The sequence below is a fragment of the Rattus norvegicus genome, chromosome 7 (genome assembly GCF_036323735.1).
Source record: "Rattus norvegicus strain BN/NHsdMcwi chromosome 7, GRCr8, whole genome shotgun sequence".
Taxonomy (NCBI): domain Eukaryota; kingdom Metazoa; phylum Chordata; class Mammalia; order Rodentia; family Muridae; genus Rattus; species Rattus norvegicus.
The window spans coordinates 15,105,314-15,125,791 of record NC_086025.1 but is presented as its reverse complement, the minus strand read 5'-3'; the positions used below and the strand labels follow the sequence as shown (position 1 = coordinate 15,125,791).

At 47.0% G+C, this 20,478-nt stretch overlaps 2 protein-coding genes and 1 long non-coding RNA gene across 9 annotated transcripts in view; 1 reads left to right on the top strand and 2 right to left on the bottom strand.

Annotated features, from left to right (window-relative positions):
• Nucleotides 1-676: 676 nt before the first annotated feature.
• On the bottom strand, nt 677-3,384 carry Zfp414 (zinc finger protein 414). Of its 6 annotated transcripts, none has more exons than NM_001393832.1 (6): nt 3,248-3,372; nt 2,359-2,677; nt 1,994-2,101; nt 1,779-1,884; nt 1,003-1,337; nt 677-924 (listed from the first exon to the last, which is right to left on the bottom strand). In NM_001393832.1, exons 1-6 carry the CDS (start codon nt 3,248-3,250, stop codon nt 860-862), a joined length of 936 nt encoding a protein of 311 aa, NP_001380761.1. In that variant the 5' UTR covers nt 3,251-3,372; the 3' UTR covers nt 677-859. The 6 variants fall into 6 exon arrangements, with proteins under 6 accessions (NP_001380761.1, NP_001009664.1, XP_063119261.1 ...); NM_001009664.2 differs by having other exon boundaries at nt 2,359-2,641; XM_063263191.1 differs by having other exon boundaries at nt 749-924; nt 1,003-1,367; nt 2,359-2,641; nt 3,248-3,384.
• Nucleotides 3,326-20,478, top strand: part of LOC120093540 (uncharacterized) — a 58,728-nt gene continuing 41,575 nt past the window's right edge. Inside the window, exons 1-2 of the long non-coding RNA XR_010053584.1 lie at nt 3,326-3,451; nt 5,168-5,273. This is a non-coding gene — a long non-coding RNA (uncharacterized LOC120093540). The remainder of the gene's footprint in view (nt 3,452-5,167; nt 5,274-20,478) is intronic.
• Nucleotides 9,705-20,478, bottom strand: part of Myo1f (myosin IF) — a 50,558-nt gene continuing 39,784 nt past the window's right edge. Inside the window, exons 20-28 of one of the 2 annotated variants that reach the window (NM_001108076.2) lie at nt 18,725-18,839; nt 18,468-18,637; nt 15,580-15,725; nt 14,977-15,123; nt 14,693-14,841; nt 14,183-14,266; nt 12,532-12,727; nt 12,265-12,434; nt 9,705-10,173 (exon numbers count right to left, since the gene is read on the bottom strand). In NM_001108076.2, coding sequence (NP_001101546.1) covers nt 10,097-10,173; nt 12,265-12,434; nt 12,532-12,727; nt 14,183-14,266; nt 14,693-14,841; nt 14,977-15,123; nt 15,580-15,725; nt 18,468-18,637; nt 18,725-18,839 — 1,254 coding nt within the window. In that variant the 3' untranslated portion in view covers nt 9,705-10,096. The remainder of the gene's footprint in view (nt 10,174-12,264; nt 12,435-12,531; nt 12,728-14,182; nt 14,267-14,692; nt 14,842-14,976; nt 15,124-15,579; nt 15,726-18,467; nt 18,638-18,724; nt 18,840-20,478) is intronic. The other variant, XM_039079030.2, reaches the window with a different exon arrangement.

Genomic DNA, 20,478 nt, shown 5'->3' with positions numbered 1-20,478 from the left:
AATCTGAGGGGCAAGGGACCCAAGACACAGCACACACTGGCTCAACGTGCCTCCTTTATTGTCCCCTTCTTCCTCAAATTACAAAAATCTCTGTATCCCCTACAACTTAGCCCAGCAGAGCTGGTTCAAAGCTGTGATAAAACTGGATTCTCCCCCTCTGACCACTGTGACACCTCAATAGCAAACAGGGTTGGGTCTTGTGTAGAGTTGAGGAGGGGTCACCTGAGCCTGTGCCTCATCCCTTGCCTCTAGTCCTGTGCCTGAACATTCCTCAGCCTTACCCAACTGGGTGTTGGAACCAAGGAACCCAGGTTTCAGGCTGTGGGGTAGCCAGGGTGGTGGTCCTGCAGGTGCAGTATAATGGCAGACTGAGAGACTGTGAAGAAGTCACACTGTATACACGAATATCAGCCATCTATGTGTTCGCACACAATGTGGCTGGGGGCCATGTACCCTGCAGGCAGGCAGACAGGCAGGCAGGCAGGCAGGCAGGCAGGCAGGCAGGCAGGCAGGCAGGCCTCTGAGTCCTGGGTCTCCCTCCAGAGAGCCTTTCAACCATGGATGGTAGATGTCAACCAGGACAGATTAGACTTTTCCCTGGGCTTGACTACCCATCACAGCAGGTACCACATTTGCCTCCCATCCCTGGACCCACCATAGAAGAAAACCACTCAGAGACAGAACAAGACACAAATGTTTACACAGGAACACTGGCACAGATACCAGATGAAGGCATAGATACCAGTCATTTGAAAGGCAAAAATCATGTATTTTAAGGGACAGTCACCGCTGCTTTCCAGCATTCACAGGGCCCACTTAGGGCACAGGAATGAAGGGCCCCTCCACCCGTCCCTGGTGGTCACCTGCACGCACCTGAGGGCGCATCGGAGCCGCCCTGAGGTCTTCTAGGACTACTGGTAGCACCTGTAGGAAAGAAGCAGTTCAAGTTCAGAATAAAAGTAGGCTCAATCAGCTTTGTAGGCAACCTGCTCCTATACTCACCTTGACTCTTCTTCCAGATGGCAGTGCTGGATGTCGGTGGCCCTGGAGTGGCAGCCAGGAATGGGCGCAGTCTCGGGGGACTCAGGCCAAAGGGTGCAGGGTTCAAGTAAGGAAGGAAGGGCCCAGTGGGGGCAGAGGTGAAAGGCTCAAGTAGTGGGAATGGCAGGCCCAGGGAGGACGAAGGGTCGGACTCTGGGGGACGCTCAGGTACAGGTGGCTCTTTGTCCAGGGCAGGGGGTGGTGGCGGGGCTGGGTTCTGACCATGGTCTATACAAACATGCAGATGCTTGAAGAGCGAGCGATGAGTGCGGAAGCGCAGGAGGCAATTCTCACACCTGGAGGCAGGCACAGTACTTGACTGTCTCCTGGGCAACAGGAAGGGCCTATCCATTGCTACCCAGGGACCAGGATGTGGGAAGGGTATCTACATTAGAACCTCTGTGGTACTGTACCCAAAGTGAAGGAGCTTGGCCTCCATGCCCTCCTTCACTGTAGTCTTCTGGATCTTTCCAGCTCAGACTCTCAAGTTTTGATTTTACTTAGGTGACCAGTTTTCCATATAAGAAATGAGGTGGAACTGGACAGAACCACAGCATGTGTACTCTGCACCTCCACACTGAGCCTGTAGCCACAGTGACTTACTCCTAATTCACATCTGTTTTCCATGCACGGTTGGGGCTGGTTTCCCAGGCCATACTCATACTTCAACCCACCCTTCCTCCAGTTAGGAAGCCCTAAAGATTGGGAATCGACAGAGGGGATGGTCAGGGTCTCACTTGAAGTATCGATTGGGCTTGTAGTGCAGCTTGCCGTGGGCTACCAGCTCCTGCATGCTGGGGAAACTCTCAGTGCAGCTCAGGGCTGAGCATCGGAAGAGTTTGCCTGGTAGGGATAAAGTGCAGATGTGGAGTGGGGTGGTTAAGACTAACCCTGGGGAGCTCTGCCTATCTTCCACCCTAATCTGCTTCACTATCAGCAACCTTCCACTTACCTTCCAGTGACTGTGTGGGTGGACAGTGGGTACGGAGATGCTGTGCCAGATCTCGAACACTGGGGAAACTGAGGGAGCAGCCAGGGCTAGAGCAGGGTATTTGTTTCCCTGCAGGATAAATGGGTATCATTAATCTTTTCCTTACTGACCTCCCCTCATTCCCAAAGCCTTGAACACTCCCCACCCAGCTACTGTTAGAATAAACTTCCTGGAAGGGCTAGATTGGTTTAGTTCATCCCTGGAGCCATACCTGACATATTGACAAGATGCACAGTAAATGGTGAAGACCACCCCCCCAATGGGATATCCTGCACCATCTCAGTCCTATCAAAGGCATGGGACTCCCCAGAAACTCCACAGATAACCTGGTGGTGGACGTCGTCTAGGCAACCGAAGGTCCTCATTGGTCCCCACGCCTCTGGTGGTCGAGCTAGTCTGGCAGCTGTCTGGGACTGGACAGGCAACTTGCTGCAGAGGTCCTCCACGGTCCCATACTGGTGGCGTGGCTGTTGGGTTAGGGCCGGGCTCCTCCACGGAGGAAAGAGTGGCTGTAGCTGCCACATCCGGAGATGCCACCTCCTTGTCAGGCTCATTGGAGCTGGATTCTACAGTGGCCAGCGTGTCCGAGCTGGGTCCGGATAATTCCTCCTGGTGCAAGACGTGGTTAGAATCAGACTGGGATCCCTAGGACAGAGGGAAGCCCTTCTACTACAAAGGTCCACAAGACTCTAGGTTTCGAACTCCCTCCACTTTCACCAGATATTACCCCAGTCATTTCACTTTCTGAGTCATCAGCACGGTAAGGGAGGTAAGGGCAAACTGAGCTACTGTCTTCTAACTCCAATTGCAGAAGGAGTCATCAGGGATTATGCATAAAAGAACATCATCAACATCCCTTCCTTTTCAACTTTGGCAGGAGAGGCACGATGGAGCGGAGGCGTGGCCTAGAGGAGCAACCAGGAAATGCTGGAGGGCCAGGAGGGGATTGTGTGAAGGGGAATATAGGTCGAGCTAGAGCTGAGCAGGGAAGTTCAGGGCCAGAATGTGTTAAATTTAGGGGCTGAACTCTAGGAGAGTGGGCGTGGCCCAAGAGAAGCCAGGCCTAACTGAAGGGGCTGGACGCTCACTAAGTGACAGTCAGCGGCGGGCGGGGACCCGGATGTGGGGGCGGGGTCGCTGGAGGGAGGCGCGGCAGAACCGCTCCCTATCAGTCCCGCTGCTCTTCCGCGCCCGCGTCCGGGATGCTGCGCTCACCATCCTCTACTCAGTTAGACCTCTGGTTCCCGTGCCTTCGGTGGCTCTGGCTCCAGCAGGGGCGGCCTCCTTGGCGGCACAGGCTCACGCTCACGTCGGCGCCATTTTCCCGCTTCTCAGATCTCGCGAGATATGGGGTGTGGCCTAGTTCTGGGCGCCTCTCTAGGAGGCGGGGCCTGAGACTAGGCTGCTGTTCTTAGTCAGGTGAGTACATATAAATCCCACTACAGAATCAGAAAATAGGCTGGAGAGATGGCTCAGTAGTTAAGAACACTGACTGCTCTTCCAGAGGTTATGAGTTCAATTCTTAGCAACCACATGGTGGCTCACAGCCATCTGTAGGGGTATCCGATGCCTTCTTCTGCTGTCTGACATAAAATTTCAGAAAGAAACCAGCAATTTTTGTCTACCAGGTCAGGTTAACCTGGAACTCTCAGTCCGCCTTAGCTTGTAGAGTATGTGAACGAAAGACATGCTTTCGATTGGACTTTTTAGGGAAAACTGACAACAGCTTTCTCCCCTCCCCTTCTCCCTGTTTCAGCCCAGGCCCACCTTACACAGAAGTTGATCCTGAGCTTGGATGCCAATATACCAGGTTTTAGGCAGTACTAGGTATCAAACCCAGAGTTTTCATATATGCTACGCAAACACTCTACAAAGCAAGCTACATCCTTAGCTATATACACATACATATACAAATGAATATGTATATGCACAGATGTGAGCAAGTAAGTGTGGAGGCCCAAAGTAGACATTGTCTTCCTCTACTGCTCTCCACTTTGTTTATTGAGGCAACATCTCTCACTGAAGTTGGAGCTCACCAGTTCCCACTGATCTAGCTAGCTTACTTGCCAGAAGATTCCCGTGTCCACCTCTGAAGTGTCTCAGTTACAGGTTGTTGCCATGCCTCACAGGGAGTGCTGGGGATCCAGACTTCCTCATTTACCCAAGTGTTTACACTCATTTACATGTGGGTCTGAGCCCTGGTCCCTATGTCCGCACAGAACCTTCTTCCTAGCAAGCACCATATTTTCCAGCATATCTAATCTACAGTAAGAACAAATCTGTTACAGTAGCTCGATGTGGGAAACACGCTTGGTAACTGTGGATCTTCAGGTTAGGTCAACAGGCAAATCCCACAGGTAGAGAGGTGTGACCATGAATCCCAAGTGCACTTTCCTTAAGTGCCAGGGGGGAACTTGGTACTGCTCATGGAAGACTGGAGTCAACCACTGAAAACAGAGAGACAGTAAATCAACAACAGCAGAAAATGATCTTGGATCTATCCCAGGAGATAAGAAAACAAACAAAATCTGTGAAATGATGAGTCGGGGACACCCGTTTGAGGGGGTGACTTGAATTATGCTTGGGGAAGCAGAGCACTCTGGGAAGCTGGCACATATCCTGAGCTGGCAAAGAACAAACTCCCTTTGGTGAGCAATGGTGACTCCTCTGCACTATTGAAACAGAATAAAGATGTGGTATGGAGGTCAGAAAGTGAATCTGGTTAAGTCCTGGAGACCTTGTGAGAAGTGGAAGAGAAAGAAACCATGGTTTCTGATGTAGTCATTGATGAATGTTTGTTTTTCCATTTTTGTATGTGTGGTTACATGGATATGTGCATATATGTTTGTGGGGTATTTGTGGGTGCATCGTCACATTATGGGTACATGTGTACTTTGTTGCTTGTGCATGTGGAGGCTGGTGGTTGCAGTGGGGAATAATCTTCTATGCCTCTTTCTCCTTATTTAATGAGACAGGACCTCAAAATCAAACCCAGAGCTCACCAATATGGTTCTTGCTCTGGAGATCCCCTGTCTCCACTGTCTGAGGCTGAAACTACAGGTGGGCTACAGTGCCCACCTGGCATTTACCTGGTGTCCGGGGATCTAAACTCAGGTCCTCATGTTTCCATGGTAGGAGCAGTTGTATGACAAGACTTTTTCCCAGGAAGATACCAACATTTCTACTCACCTTAAAGAGCCCAGGACAGAGCAAAGTATGAATAACACCAAAGTCCACCATGGTGAGCCAAGAGTTTTCTTGAGTTACTTAAAAGAATATTAGCGAGGGTTACTTATAGAGGGAGAAATGACTCAAAGACATTTGAGTCTACATTACCAAATCCCACCCCTTAATGGGTGGCAGCTCACAAAAGCTGGGAACTTGGAGCACTCTGCATAGCAACTCAACAGGTTGGAGAGTGTCCTTTCCAAGTAATTCAGTTGGTCTAAACCTCTTCCAGGTAGCAGGTTAGGTTGCAGAGTCTTCTTTGCAGCTTGGCTTTTCTGAGAGTGACTCTCAGCAACCTGTGGCAGGGAGGGGCCTAGTGAACCATGTCAGTTTCAGGGACTTCCTGAAGCTATTTTAAATGTTTACTTTTTGGTTTAAGAAGTTTCCCTAAGGGATGGAACTGCTAAACAACCACTGAGTCATCTCCCCAACCACATGTCTTTGGGGTAAGATCCAATACCTCTTTCTAGTGATCATTTGGAGGATGGGCTTTAGGATAGATGGTAAAGTAAAACTTAGATCTCAGATTTCTATACATTCAACCTTTCAAGAGATATTTATTGACTCATAAGCAACTGTAGACTTTATATGCAGCGTATGTTTAGGTAAACATATGTTTAGTCTGTATGTGCCTCTATAGGCAAAGGAGATGGTTAGAAGATGGCTTAAAAACTGAGAAATATGGGGCTAGAAAGATGATCCAGTGGTTGAGCTCTTGCAGAGAGCCAACCAAGTTCAGTGCTGAGCACCCACATGGTAGCTCAAAACTGTCTGTTCCTGGGAGTTGGACGTCCTCTTATAGGCTCTGCTGGCAGTTGTACTCACACAGATACACACATACACATAAATCGACAATAACATAAATCTCTTTAAAGGTAAAATTAAAACTGAAAAAGAAAAAAAGAGAAAAACGTTGAATTAAAGACCAGCCTGATCTACATAAAAGTTTTAGTCTAGCCAGGGCTACATAGTGAAACCCTATCTCACAAACAAACAAACAACTAGCCCCCAAACAACATCCCCTACAAACAGTGATACCAATAACAAATTAAAGAGGGGGTCCAAGAAAGTAGCACAGTGTTGGGATTAAAAGCGTGTTACCGCACCCAGCCTTCTTCAGTTTCTTTTCCACTGGAGTCACAGGTGAGTCACCATGTGTTTCTAGTAAGATCTTTTTCAAGAGAGGAGTGGAGCCTGAAGAGATGGCTCAGCATGCAAGTGAAACACTCACACACCTAAAATAAAATAAACTTTATGGAGGGAAAAACACACATACAGGGTCTCCCTAGATGGTCAACATGCAGAGACTAAGAGGCTGTTGAATGCTCAGCTCTAAAGGAGACCTGTATACCACATCCCTCCCTCCAGGGATCATCCTCTCAGAAGAAATGTCAGTAACAATGTACGAATCAGAGATGGTCAGTAACACCAATAAAACAGTGACCCCTGACAGGTCAACCACATACCAAGGCAGGCCAAAACTAGATCCAATGGGGGATCTTTTAAACAGAAAGAAAGAAATCTTTTAAAACAGAAAGAAAGAAATCTTAAGGTTCATTTGGAGTGGATGGGAAGGTGGAAAGAGGGTGGTTATGGGAGAAAGTGGGGGTGGTGATGAATCTGTTCAAAATATGTTGTATAAAATTCTCAAATATGTAGCCAAAGATAGCTGAATTTTTCATCTTCCTGGCCTCCACATCCAGAGTGATTGGATTATAAGTATGTACCACAACATCTGTTGTGTGCCATATTGGTGGCCCAATTCAGGGTTTGCGTATTTAGGAAAGCATTTGGCCAGCTGGGCTTTTTTGCCTCAACCCCTTTTTGTTGCAAGGTGAAGAGGTGCTTCTGTGCTGGGGAAGGAAGGATAGGGTTGAGGCTGAGGAAAGAACAGGGCCACAAGGAAGGGAGAGGGGGGGCCGGATGTAAGAAATTTTGTGAAAGAGCCCACAGGATGTGGGGCTGAGGCCTGGCTAGAATGTGGGTGACAGCAGTTCACAGTGTGGAACTGTCCCTAACCTAATTATTCAAAACTGTGTTAGACTATATCAAGGCCACTTTTCTTCTCTCCAATCCTTCCCAATACTTAACCATACACCCTGCTCATAGCCTTTATTTCCTGTGAAAGGGGTATCCTCTGTGCCAGTGGAGTGAGGGGACTGTATCCTCAAAGTGCAAGGACGGGAGAGCAGTCTGCATAGTGAGTTTCTTCATGCTAGGAAAGCATTCATCTCTTGGGCTACATCCCTGGTTTTGCTTTCCTTCTGTTTCGTTCCCTTCCCATTCCTCTTTAACCTCCCTCCTTCTTCCGTTTTGGTACTGGGTTGGAACATAGAGCTTCGTGCATGATAAGCAAACACTACCAACTGAGCTATCTCCCTAGCCCTTTACTTTTTTTGTAATGGAAATTTATTTAAAATCACAATTGAATTCAATTTCTTGCTATGTGTGTGTAGGCATACCACCTGCTATACTGTGTATGTTGAGGTCACAGGGTACCTAGCAGAATTGGGTGTCTTCTTCTATCATGTGGGTGCTAGGCATGGAACCAAGTTGTCAAACTTGATAGGAAGCATCTCTACTTGTTTTTTTTTGTTGTTGTTGTTGTTTTGTTTTTGTTTTTGTTTTTTAAAGATTTATTTATTTATTTCATGTATGTGAGTACACTGTTTCTGTCTTCAGACACCAGAAGCGGGCACCAGATGCTCATTACAAGTGGTAGTGAGCCACCATGTGGTTGGTGGAATTGAACTCAGGACCTCTGGAAGAGCAAGGTCTCTTAACCACTGAGCCATCTCTCCAGCCCGCATCTCTACTTGTTGAGTCATTTTGCTGTCTCTTATCAATTTATATGCTATCATTGTTGTTTTAAATACCTGTTTTTATTTTATGTATATAAGTGCTTTGTCTACACGTGTGTGTATATGTATCATGTGTGTGCTTGGGCCCAGGGAGGCCAGACGAAGGTGTTAGAAACCCTGAGACTGGAGTTATAATGGTTGTGAGCTATCTTGTAGGTACTGGGAATCAAACCCTGATCCTCTAGGAGAGCAGTCAGTACTCTTAACTGCTGAACCAGCTCTCTGTAGGTAATTAGTGGGAAGGAACACACAAAAAAGGAAGCCTTTGCATAGTTGGTTCAATCCTTCCACCTTTCTGTGTTCTGGGGATGAAATTCAGGTTGCCAGGAGGGAATAACAAGCACCTTCGCCTGCTGAGTGTCTTACTCACTGACCCTCTTCTTCCATAAAAGTCATGAACTCATATAAGGCCTGAACACTGTATAAAGAACTACAGGTACATAAGGAATGTTGAGAAAGAGGAATTGTCTTCCCCAGAGAAGAACATGCCAATTGGTTATCCAATATCAAATGGTCAGCCCTGAAAACACATACATACAAATGATATTGTACAGAGTGAGCACGTGTATTAATATATTTAGGAAGGGGGAAATGATTATTTTATAATGTCAAAAAGTAATTAGTTTATAATCTCAAAAAGAAAACAATATTAAAAAATAAATCTTGGGGCTGGGGATTTAGCTCAGTGGTAGAGCGCTTACCTAGGAAGCGCAAGGCCCTGGGTTCGGTCCCCAGCTCCAAAAAAAAAGAACCAAAAAAAAAAAAATAAATCTTAATTTTTAACACTGGTTTGTGAAAACAGGCAGAGGACACATGTCTTTAATTCTAGGACTTACAAGGCAAAGGAAAACAGATCTGGAGTTCAAGGCTAACCTGAACTCCTGCATAGTAAGTTTCTGTCTGTCTGTCTCTGTGGTTTCTCTGTTTCTGTCTCTTTTTCTCTCTTTCCGAGCTGGGTTTAACTTCATGCTAAGCAAATATTCTTGATCTTAAACTAAAGGGTAAAAGAACACAGAGATGGAGTGGTCTAGCCTCACTCAAGGACTGTTAAGAATTTTTGTAGAATGATTGGCCAACAAGAGGCCTAATGAGGCCCAGCTGCTTCCTTGTGATTGTTTTCCAGCCAAAGTTGGTTTTTTGAGGCAAATGTAGTGGAGAAAAGGAAAAAGGACCAGATGGGCTTTTCTGGACAGCCTTCCCCCCACCTCCTCAAAGGATCTCATTGTAGCCCAAGGCATCCTCAAAATCAGCTATGTAGGGACTGGTGAGATGGTTTAGTGGGTTAAGGCCTTCACCACTAAACCTGATGACCTGAGTTTGATTAGATTCCTGGAATCTACACACACACACACACACACACACACACACACACACACACACACACACACACATACTAAATGTCTTTTAAAAATCAGCTATATAGACATTGAACTCTTCATCTTCCTGCCTCTACCTCTTAAGTACTGAGATTGCAGGCATGCGCGACCATGCCGTTTTATGCAGTCCTGATGAAACCGTGGATTATGCTTGAGAAGCAAGCACTCTAACAACTAAGTCACAGACCCAGGCCCAGAACTCAGTAATTTACTTCTTGTTTTTACCTGACATATGTTTATTGCCTCAGTGATGAGAAAAAGTGGAAAGGCCTAATTGTTGAAGTCTCCTAACCCTGGGCAGTGCCCAGCACTTAGCTCACAGGGCAGGATATGATTCATTTCATGCACACAAGGCAGCTGGGAGGTAGGTTCTGCAGAAAATACTATTGGACACATGATAAAATGGAGACTTAGATAGCAATTCAACCCATAGGAAGGCAGCACCAGGCATGGGGTGCTACAGTGGTGATCCTCCTATACACAGGGCCCCCACTGGGCTGGAGGTCATAAGCCTGGCCAGTGCAGACAGGGTAATCAAGGCTCCCACTGGCAGGGTTTGGCTCCCAGGAAGACAAGCAGACAGGTGTGTGGATAGATGATCAGATCTTCTCCACATAGTTTCCTGGAAAGAGACCTTCCTGGCCATGCAACCGACCTTTCCACCAGCCAGAAGAATCTGTGGGAGAGAAAAGTTTCAAGTGCCCAGTGCACACTGGAGAAAGCCCACATGACTATTCTGTATCTTAGATTTTTATTTTAATTAACTAAATATGCTCTCGTATGGCTTTGGCTGTTTTCAAACATACTATGTGTGGGGTGGAGAGTGGCTTAGTGGAGAAAGTACTTGTTATACATGTGTGAGGACCCGAGTTTGGTTCTTTTAGAACCGATGAGAGCCAGATGTGGTAGTATATGACATCTGTTATTCCAGCTCAGTGGTGAAACAGGAGAATCCCCAGAAACTCTAGGTGAGCTAGCCTGGCATATATGATGGCAAGCAACAAGAGACACTGTCTCAAACAAGGTGGAAAGTAAGGACAGACCCTAGATTGCCCTCTGACCTCTGTATGTGCACCATGACACTTGTGCACCTTCAGTAAAACATAGGAATGCACATGTGTATGCACACACATACATACAGACACACACGTAAGTACACAGACACACATGCCCATGTACACATGCTCACAGATACAAACACACAAAGATGTGTGCATTGTGTGCCATGCTGCTAAGGTTGTCCTTGGTCTCCTTAGCCCCCTATGTCTGACCCCTAGGCATGAACTGTCACACTCAGTTTTGTTTTGATTGAAGGTTGGTTCTGTCTCCATGACTGAGCCAGCTTGGCTTTATACTCTGCTTCCTCCTCTTTAGTCTCTGAAGTTCTAGGACTATATGTGCGTGCCATCATGCATGACTGTCAGCAGTTGGATATGAAGTTCACTGGGATCAAGTCCAAGGCCTTATACCTGCTAGGCCAGTGTTCTGCTGCTGAGTAGTTTACCCACTAAGCCTGTACCCAGACTTCCATCTCGTCCCCACCCCTCCTTCCCCCAATCCCTCCCTTACATTGAGAAGGATGGAATCCAGAACCTTGTGCTTGTGAGGCAAGTACTCTACCTCCGACCTGTATTCACAGTCTGTCATTCTCTAGTTAATTTACTTGTGCTCTTTTATCAAACCACCTTCTTCCAGAGATCCTGTCCTTTAACCCCCCAGGTATAGTCAGGAGTAACCAGGTCCCCTTGACATCCAGGAGGCCCTACAACCCACTTTTGCAGTGTATGAGGAGCCCATCTGTGTTTACCCCAGAGCATGGAGGTAAGGAATTGGGCAGGGCCATCTAGACTCAGCTTCTGTCCCACTGTCAGAGATCTGTAAAGTCAGTTGTTAGTGACAAAAATAAAGGTTCCAGCCTGGCATGTGGTGGTCACCTGTCATCCCAGCACACAGGAGGTCGAGGGAGGAAGGATCACGAGTTCAAAACCACTCTAGGCATGTCCTTGTCTCTAAATGAACTAAAATAATAAAGATGCATAGGCACTAGGAGTGTGGGAATGAAGCCACAGACCTTGTGCTTTAGGATCAGTGTTCAGAGACGGGGGTATCAAGACTCTGCGGCGCTGGTGAGGCTGTGAGCTGAATGGTCCTATTTATTCATTTACGCTTCTTTTTTCAATGAGTGTGCACCACTATACTCAGCTTTAAGCTTTTTATTACACTTTCTTTTTCAATAATGTGTGTGCATGATATGCACCTCTGTGTTGCATGGATTGCATGCTTTTGCATGTGTGTGAGGAGACCCTATGCTGTCATCCTCTTCTGCTCATCTACCTTATTCACCGAGGCAGAATCTTTCAGTCAGAACCTTGCTCTGAGGTTCCTGTGTCTGTCTTCTGAGTCTGGAATTACAGATATGCTGCCATGCCTACCCAGCATTTACTGCTATCTGGGAATCAGAACTCTGGTCCTCATGTTTTCAAGGTAAGAGCTTTAACAATGGAGCCATCTCCCCAGCCTGTGTGTGTGTGTGTGTGTGTGTGTGTTTAGGTAAAGGCCAATCTTTCCTTCCATAATGCGATTGTGTGATCCTGAGGATAAAACTGAGGGCATCAGGTATGGCGGTAATAACCTTTATCCACTGGGCCATCTCATTAGCCTTTGCCCCTCTTCTTGCATGGAAAGGCTGTGTAGTAAAGTGTGAGTGCCTCACTGTGTCAGGGTTCTGAAGACTCTCCACTCTCAACCCCTGCCCCAGAATACAAACCTTCCATCAGGATCTCAATTACTTCATTCACGTTAAAGCTCAGCTCATCCACATCTTGGCCTATGTACTGGTACAGTGCCCGGCACCTCGGGCCATGTGTCCGTGGTTGGGGCTTAGGCCGGCCCACTCCTGGCACAGGTCTCTGCCCTATACTTCGCTTCCTTTGCATGCTGTACGGGGGACATCATGGGTCTCATCACAGCCCTAGATATTCCCCCTATCCCACGACCACCTCCTGGGCTGTGCCCTTCATCTTTCCCCACCTACCCTGCCACACCCTGGTCAGGTACATTTAGGAATTCTGTGTTGTGCTCCGAAGGTGGCCGTGCTCGAGGACGTCTGCTGGCTCCTAGGGTTGAGGATGGAGGGCCCCGTGGAGGCCTCTGGGAACTCCTGCCAGATGTGATCTCCATGGGTAGGGACCTTACCTGGGAAGAGGGTGGTACCCCATTTCGATTCAGGCCTATGGAGGAAGCAAAGATATAGATTGATTCAGATAGAGACATCTGTCATGAATGGCTGTGATCATTTTGAGGAGTTATCTCTAAGTTCTAAGCCTGACAGAAGATGCAGCCACTCTCAACCCAGTGTGGTCAGAAATGTGTGTAAGGGCGAGGAGTGGCGATGCTTGCCTTTAGTCCCAGCACTTGGGGAGTCAGTGGCAGGTAGATCTCTAAGTTTTAGGCCAGCCAGGACCACACTGAGACCCTGTTTCCAAAACAAAAACATAGTGATGCATTTAACTCCAGTACTTGGGGAGGCAGAAGCAGATGGATCTCTTTAAGTGTCAGTGCTACATATTGAGATCCTGTTACACACATGTGCTCGCACACACATGCACAAAACACCAAAACAAAAAGAAAAGCATGGAATCTGAATGAGGAACCTTGGAGGTAGGAAGATGTAGAATGAATGGCTTTAAAAAGTATGTATCATTATTGCATGTGTGTACGATATATGTGTAGGATACATGGTGCAGCACACACATGGAGGTCTGAGGCCAACTCTATGGAGCTGGTTCCCTCTTTCCACATTCACTTGGGTTCTGAGGATCAAATTCAGGCCTCCAAGCTATATACACCAAGAATCTTTACTTGATGAGGAATTTATGGGTTTCTTTCTTCCTTTTCTTTTTCTTCCCCCTCTTCCTTCTTCTCTCCCTCTTTCTCTCTTTCCTCACCCCCTTCCACCTCTTATTCCACCTTTGATTCAGGGTTTCAATATGTAGCCCTGGCTGGTCTGGCACAGGCTTTGTAGACCAAGCTGGCCTTGAACTTTCAGAGATCTACCTGCCTCTGCCTCCTGCGTCCTGGAATTAAGTGTTCACTATACTGGGCTCAGGTGTGTGTGTGTGTGTGTGTGTGTTGTATGTGTTGTGTGTGTGTTGTGTGTGTGTGTTTGTGTGTGTGTTGTATGTGTTGTGTGTGTGTGGTGTGTGTGTGTTGTATGTGTTGTGTGTGTGGTGTGTGTGTGTGTTGTATGTGTGGTGTGTGTGTGTGTGTGTGTGTGTGTGTGTGGTGTATGTGTGTGTTTGTGTGTGTTTATTTTCAAGACAGGATGTCATGTAGCCAGGTCGCATCACACTCCCTGTGCAGTTGACACGCCTGGATTTATATGGCTTCTGTATGCTAAGCAAGCACTCTGTGACTGGGATAAAAGTGGTGTGGAAATGTAGATAGAAAATCCAAGCAGAAGTCTGGAGGCAAGAATAAATTTGATGAGTTGGCTAAATAAAATGTAGTTTACTGGCTAGGGAAGTCAGTGACTAGCTAGGGTAGGATTTTAAAGGTATTCCCAATTATGCTTATCCTGCATCTTGTAGTCTATAGAGGAACTATGGTAAGGTCAGATACTGGTCTTGCTAGCTTCTTAAGTCCACAGCAGACAAAGGAAGTCACTAAGAGTTATATCTCCTTACCTCTCGGGGGTCCTGGGGCTGCTCGAGTAGGAGCCTGCGCTGACCTTCGAGGTCTTCCCTGGGCTAACCCCTTACGTGTAGGCTCTGAAAGAAGAAGAAATCAGCAATAGGTTTGAATTGTGGCCCGGCCAGACTAGGTCCTTGGCCCAGGTCCTCCAACGCTCCTCCACTTTGGTTCAGCTTGAGACCACGCACCTGCTCATGCTCATCGGTTCTTCTATGCTAGTTGCCAGTGGGGATTTCTTACCTACTTTTTGAGCTCTCCCACTCCAGGGCACGCCCCACCATCTGTTGATGGTTGCTTAGTGTTGCTTCAATGGCCATGTCTCACTCTCCACGTTTCTCTCCCTCTTATTGGTCATTTCTCTAAGGCAAGTTGACTCTAGAGGCCCTGACCTCTCTAGACTAGCCTAAGTCGCTGGCTCCACCCCCACAAAGTTGACTGGTCTTCAGTGACCACGCCTAGGCCTCACTCCGTGGTGCCCAGTTCTGTTTCTCCCGCTGACTTACTGGTGCTCTTAGGCAATCCGTCCCCAATGCTGATAGTGAGAGCTCGACTCCCAGCCTTGAGCACAGCCAAGTCACCTGTCCCTCGAGAGAAGGTGACGTTTCGGGTGCTGCCTCCGCCCCAGCCTTCCTTCTTCACTCGGAACTGTAGCCTAGGGGAGAGAAAGGAGTTTGGGTGTACCAGTTGGGGTCCCTCTTCCACATCCCACTCGTGCCGGGGTCCCAGCAGTAGGTAGGGGGTTGGGCAGAGGGTGGTGTTCAAGCTGGCTATGGATTGAGAGGCATACATGTCGCTGAAGGTGAGGGGTAGTGGCCTGCGCGCTGCCTCTTCAAAGCGCTTGCACAGAAGGCTGACAAATTCCGTCTTGAAGATACTTTCTAAGAAGCTATCAGCAGCCTCTTCTTGAAGGATGAAGAAGTCATCCTGTCGGGTGCTGGGGAAAAGGCAAGAGAATATTAAGTGGGGGTGCAGGAAGACAGGATGTATAGGGTCCAATCTATGAGGATCAAGTTGGGGGAAGGAAAAAGGAGAAGCCTGAGAAGGTGGTAATTAAGAATGATCAGAGGTCAGGTAGGAAGAGGGACAGAAATTGTCTCCAAACAAAGATTATGAGAGTAGGGCTGGACCTGAGTTACTTTCTCTGGGACCCATATGGTGGAATGACTGCACAGACCTCCACTCGTGCTGTGATGTGTGCCCGCCCCCCCAAATAAAAATGTCATTAAATAGTTTGTTGAAGATCATGACAGAAGAGGCAAGTGAATGTGGCAGGTAGCAACAAGGCAGCAGTAGGTATAACACCTAAAGTTACCATGGTAACAAGCAAGGAGGCAGCAGAGGAACACCTGACAGGTGGGTTAATACAGGACAGGTGGCCACTTGGCCTTACCTGAGGGACACCCCTCGGAGAGCTTGGATCTCCAATTTCTTCTTCAGAACTTCACGCACCAGACCCTTCTCTGGTCCCTTTTTCACCTTCTCTCTCCCGATCACATACACGCACTTGGGGGTCAGGATCAAGTCCCGTTTGATGGGCTGCAGGGATGCAAAGCCAGAGGCTGATGGGTGGTCCCCAAGGGAATGGGCAGCCTGGCACTAGAGGATCAACTCTAGACAAGGGTGGAGCTTTCAGGGCAGGTGACTGGGAAATCTCTTTATGTGTGAATTGCTAAATAATGTAAGAGATAGAATAAAGGTGAGGTTATATTGTTTAGAAAATGTAGTGTGTGTGTGTGTGTGTGTGTGTGTGTGTTGTGGAATGCTGTCCTCTGGGTATGACATGGCTGTTGCCCTCTACAACTAACTTTATCCTTAAGAGACCTGCACAAGGGATTGGGGATTTAGCTCAGTGGTAGAGCACTTACCTAGCAAGTGCAAGGCCCTGGGTTCGGTCCCCAGCTCCAAAAAAAAAAAAAAAAAAAAAAAAAAAAAAAAGAAAGAAAGAAAGAAAAAAAAAAAGAGACCTGCACAAGATTGGGTCTACTAACATTTGATTTCAGGTGAGGGATTCATGTGGCCCTGTCCCTCCTTGAAGATCTGTAGGTAGGTAATGGTTTGTGAGGGAGAATTAGATATTTTCTTCAGTGGTCTAACTAATTTTAAGTTGTCAGTGCTTCTATAATCTCTGGAAATAACTCAAATAAGCTTATCGTGTCACTGAACTATATTTTAATGGAATAATTTTTTTGGTCTATCATTAGTGTCCTATTTGGAGTAAAGAGGCATTTGTTAGTCTCTCTAGGAAAAGTTCACAAGACTGTATGCATGTGTATACATTTGTACTGGGAATGGAATCCTTGCATGCTTAAGCACTAGAGGCCAAACCTACTCCCATCTTGGGACAATCTTGAAAGAAAAAACATATTTAAAAAGCCTGAGAACTTGACCTGCAGCTGAACCCAAGCTGCACCAAGTACCAGGAAGGACTCCTCGGCTTGTCCTTGACCCATACCCCAGATTCACTCTCTAGCTACTTCCTAGCAACAGTCAATCAAAGATTAGTCTGACTGTTTCAGATGTGCTTTCAGCCCGTTTGTGACTGTATACGGTCTTGCTTCCGATCACCCACCTGTCGGCTTATAGTCATTCTATTAGATACTTGCCGGAATGGACATCCCTCACTTACTCCATTTCCTATAATATCTTGTCCTGCTGAGGGTTTGAGGCTGCTCCACCTTCCCACCATGCTGTGTGAGGGCTGGGCAGAAGGAGAGCCCTAGCCCGAGCTTGTAATAAAAAGACCCTAATTCGATTGCATTGGAAACGGCTCCCTGGTGGGTTTTGGGGTTCATGAATGCTTCCTGATAGAACAAGCACACACTGAGCCACATGCCCTCAGCTCAGCTTTTGAAAAGGTATGGATTGAGGCCTGGCAGTGGCACACATTTTTAATCTCAGTACTTGGGAGGCAGAGACAGATGAATTTCCGTGAGTTTAAGGCTAATCTGGTCTACAGAGTGAGTTCCAGAATAGCTAGGCCTACACAGTGATACCCTATCTTCGGGGGAAAGGTATTGATTGCTTGAATGAGTGAATACACATCACAGAGGCGGATAAGAGTATATTGCCTAAGCAGTCTTTTTGTGGTGGGATACACTTGTAAACTCAGGGCTTGGGGAGGTTAGGCCAGGAGGATTGTACGTTTTAGGCCAGCTTTAGCTCAAAGGGATGAAAAAAAAAAAAAAAGAAAAGTCATGGTCACAAGTAAGGGGCATGTGTATATATGAACCACATGAATCTGTGAGTTGTATAGGAAGGTGGGGGATGTCGGTTAGTTTGTAGCTATTTTTTGTGTGTATCTGTGACTGTGTAACATGTGCATGGCATGGCGTGATGAGAGGACAACCTATGGGAGTCAGTTCTCTCCCTCCACCAACTGGGCTCTAGGGATTGAACTCAGGTCTTCAGGGTTGTCAGCAAGTACCTTTTCCTGCTGTGCTATCTCACCGTCTCATCGTGTGTGTGTGTGTGTGTGTGTGTGTGTGTGTGTGTGTGTGTGTGTGTGTGTGTATACATGCTTGCCTATAAGGGATTTTTCTAGATTAGGTTAATTGGTCATGATAATTAATCTGGTCATGATTTCTGGAACAGTCAGGCATGTACCTGTGAACAAGGCTCCTTAATTTGGTAAGAGTGTTTATATAGACAGGGACTTCAGAGTCAAGTCCAGGTTCAATGAATGGACACATGTGTCTAAGCCAGGTATAGGAAGTGTTCCTGTGGAATAGGCTTCTGGATCAAGTGAATATGTCATAGTAGACAGATGTATCTGGTAAAATGAGGGTGTATCTGATGGTTAGGTGTGTCTGCGTTACACAAGGACAGGCTTGATAGCTCTATTACTAGCTGTGAGAGTGTGGATGGGTGTGACAGTGTGACATGAGATGTCCCCCCCACCCCTGCTCAGGGTTTCATATAGCTCAGGTTGAGCTGGAACTCACTATATAGTGGAGGATGGCCATGCAATCTGAGAGCTGGGATTGTAGGTATTAGTTACCATGCCTGGTTTATATGGTACTGGGGATGGAGCACAGGGTGCATGCTAAGCAAGTACTCTGCCAATTGCACTACAGCCCCATGAGGGCATGTTTGATGGGCAACAGTATCTACCACAGTGGAGGTTTTCCGTGTGGATGTGTGTCTGTGAGAAAAGATGTCTGGAGGCTAGGGGAACATACAGCTGTGCACAGGTGCATCTGGATCCCATGGTGGTATGCTTCTGGTGTGGCTGCTCAGCAGAGCCACAACCTCTCATGGGAACACCCACTCAGGTCTCACCTTGAAGCGGCGGTCATACTTGGTGACTGAGTCGGCAAAGTCCACTCGTTCCCTTTTAGCCAGGAACTGGCGCAGCTCAGGCCGCTCCTCCAGCCCCAGATAGTCCCCGACAAAGTTCCGGTTGATGCTGTTTCGCCTTCGTTCCTTCTTGTTCAGTAGGATGTTGGAAGCTGAGAGGACATGTGTGTAGTTAAAAGACATGGCGTCTCCCTAATCCTCTTGCCCCCAGACTTAGCCTCCTCATGAAGGCCCCTCACCTTCTTCCCGCATCTCTTCATACTTTCGGACTGCTATGTGGCGCCGCCAGGCTTTCTGGATAGTGCGGGCAAAGCCGTCAAACTTCCTCTCTCGCATCTCTTCCAGGAGGAAAAGCTGGATAGGAGGGAGGGGTAGTGGGTCCTGGCATCTCCCAAGTCCCTGACTTCCATGGACCCTCCTGGATAGCCTCACAGTTGCTATGCAGTTGAGGACAACCTTGAAGTCCTGAACTTCCCGCCTCTACCTAAGTGTGGGATGATAGGCGTGCACTTTTACATCTGGTTTATGGGCTGCTGAAAGGAACCCAGGGTTTTGTGTATACTAGCACTCCATCAAATGAGCCACATCCACGTTCTCGCCATCCAAAATAGTTTTTGTTTTCTCCTCATGACTACACCTAGAAATTCCTCCCATTTAGGGGCTCATGCCCCTCTGCATTAAATTAGAACAGGGGTGGTGTGCTGGAGATATGGCTCAGCAGTTAAGAGTAACAATGGCTCTTGTAGAAGACCTAAGTTCAGTTCCCAATACTCATGTCAGGCAGCCCACGGCCATCCAGCTCCATGGGATCCAACACTCTCATTTGGCCTTGGTGGGCAACCTCTCACCCATAGCAAACTCTCTCACATGTACATATACACTAATTAAATTAGATTAGAATTGTGGGTTTGTCTTGTTAGCTTCAGATACTACTGCCACCACTGGTTTGCCGTGTGTGTGTGTGTGTGTGTGTGTGTGTGTTTCTGGGATGAACTTGTGGCAGCTAGAGGACAACTTTCTGGAGTCAGTTCCCACTTTCCACTGTGTGGAACCAGGGCTCAAATTCAGTTGTCAAGATTGGCAAGAGCCTTTATCTTCTGAGGTGGCTCAACAGCCCATACTTTTATTTTAGCCATTTTCTCTACTTTTAATTTTTAAAGATTTATTCATTTTTAAATTTAAATATTTGTTTATTTTTAATTTTATGTGCATGCGTGTTTTGCCTACATGAATATCTGGGCAAGAGAGAGCATTAACTTATCTGAAATTAGAGGTATGAATGTTTGTGAGCCAGCACATGGATGCTGGAACTGAATCTAGGTCCTCTGAAAGGGTAGCAAGTGCTTTTACCTGATGAACCACCTTTCCAGCCCACCTATCATCGTTTTTCTCCTTTCATTTTACTAAAATTCTTTTCATCTGAATCAATCCCCTACCTCCCCCCATACCCTATTATTTATTTATTTATTTATTTATTTATTTATTTATTTATTTATTACTTTTGGAGTTGGAGAGATGGTTGAGTGGTTAAGAACACTGGCTGCTATTCCATAGGATCTGGGTTGGTTTGGTCCCCAGCACCCACATGGTGGCTCACAACTCTCTGTAACTTCAGATCTGATGCCCTCTTCAGGCTACCACTGGTTCTGCATGTACATGGAATACAGACATACAGGCAGGTAAAACACCCGCACACATAAAAAGAAATAAAATATTTACAAAAATTATTTGTTTGTTTGCATATTTACTTGAGACAGATTCTCTCCACCTGACCTTGGCTGCCCTGGAAATCACAGTGTAGACCAGGCTAGCCTTAAACTCACAGAAATCCTTTTGCGTCTACCTCTGAGAGGTGGGATTAAAGGATTAAAGGGATGTATCGCAGTACACATCTGGTACACACCTTTAATTCCAGCATACAGGGAGATCTCTGTGAGTTTGAGGCTAGCCTGGTATATGTAGCAAATTCCAGGTCAGCCAGGGCTACATAGTG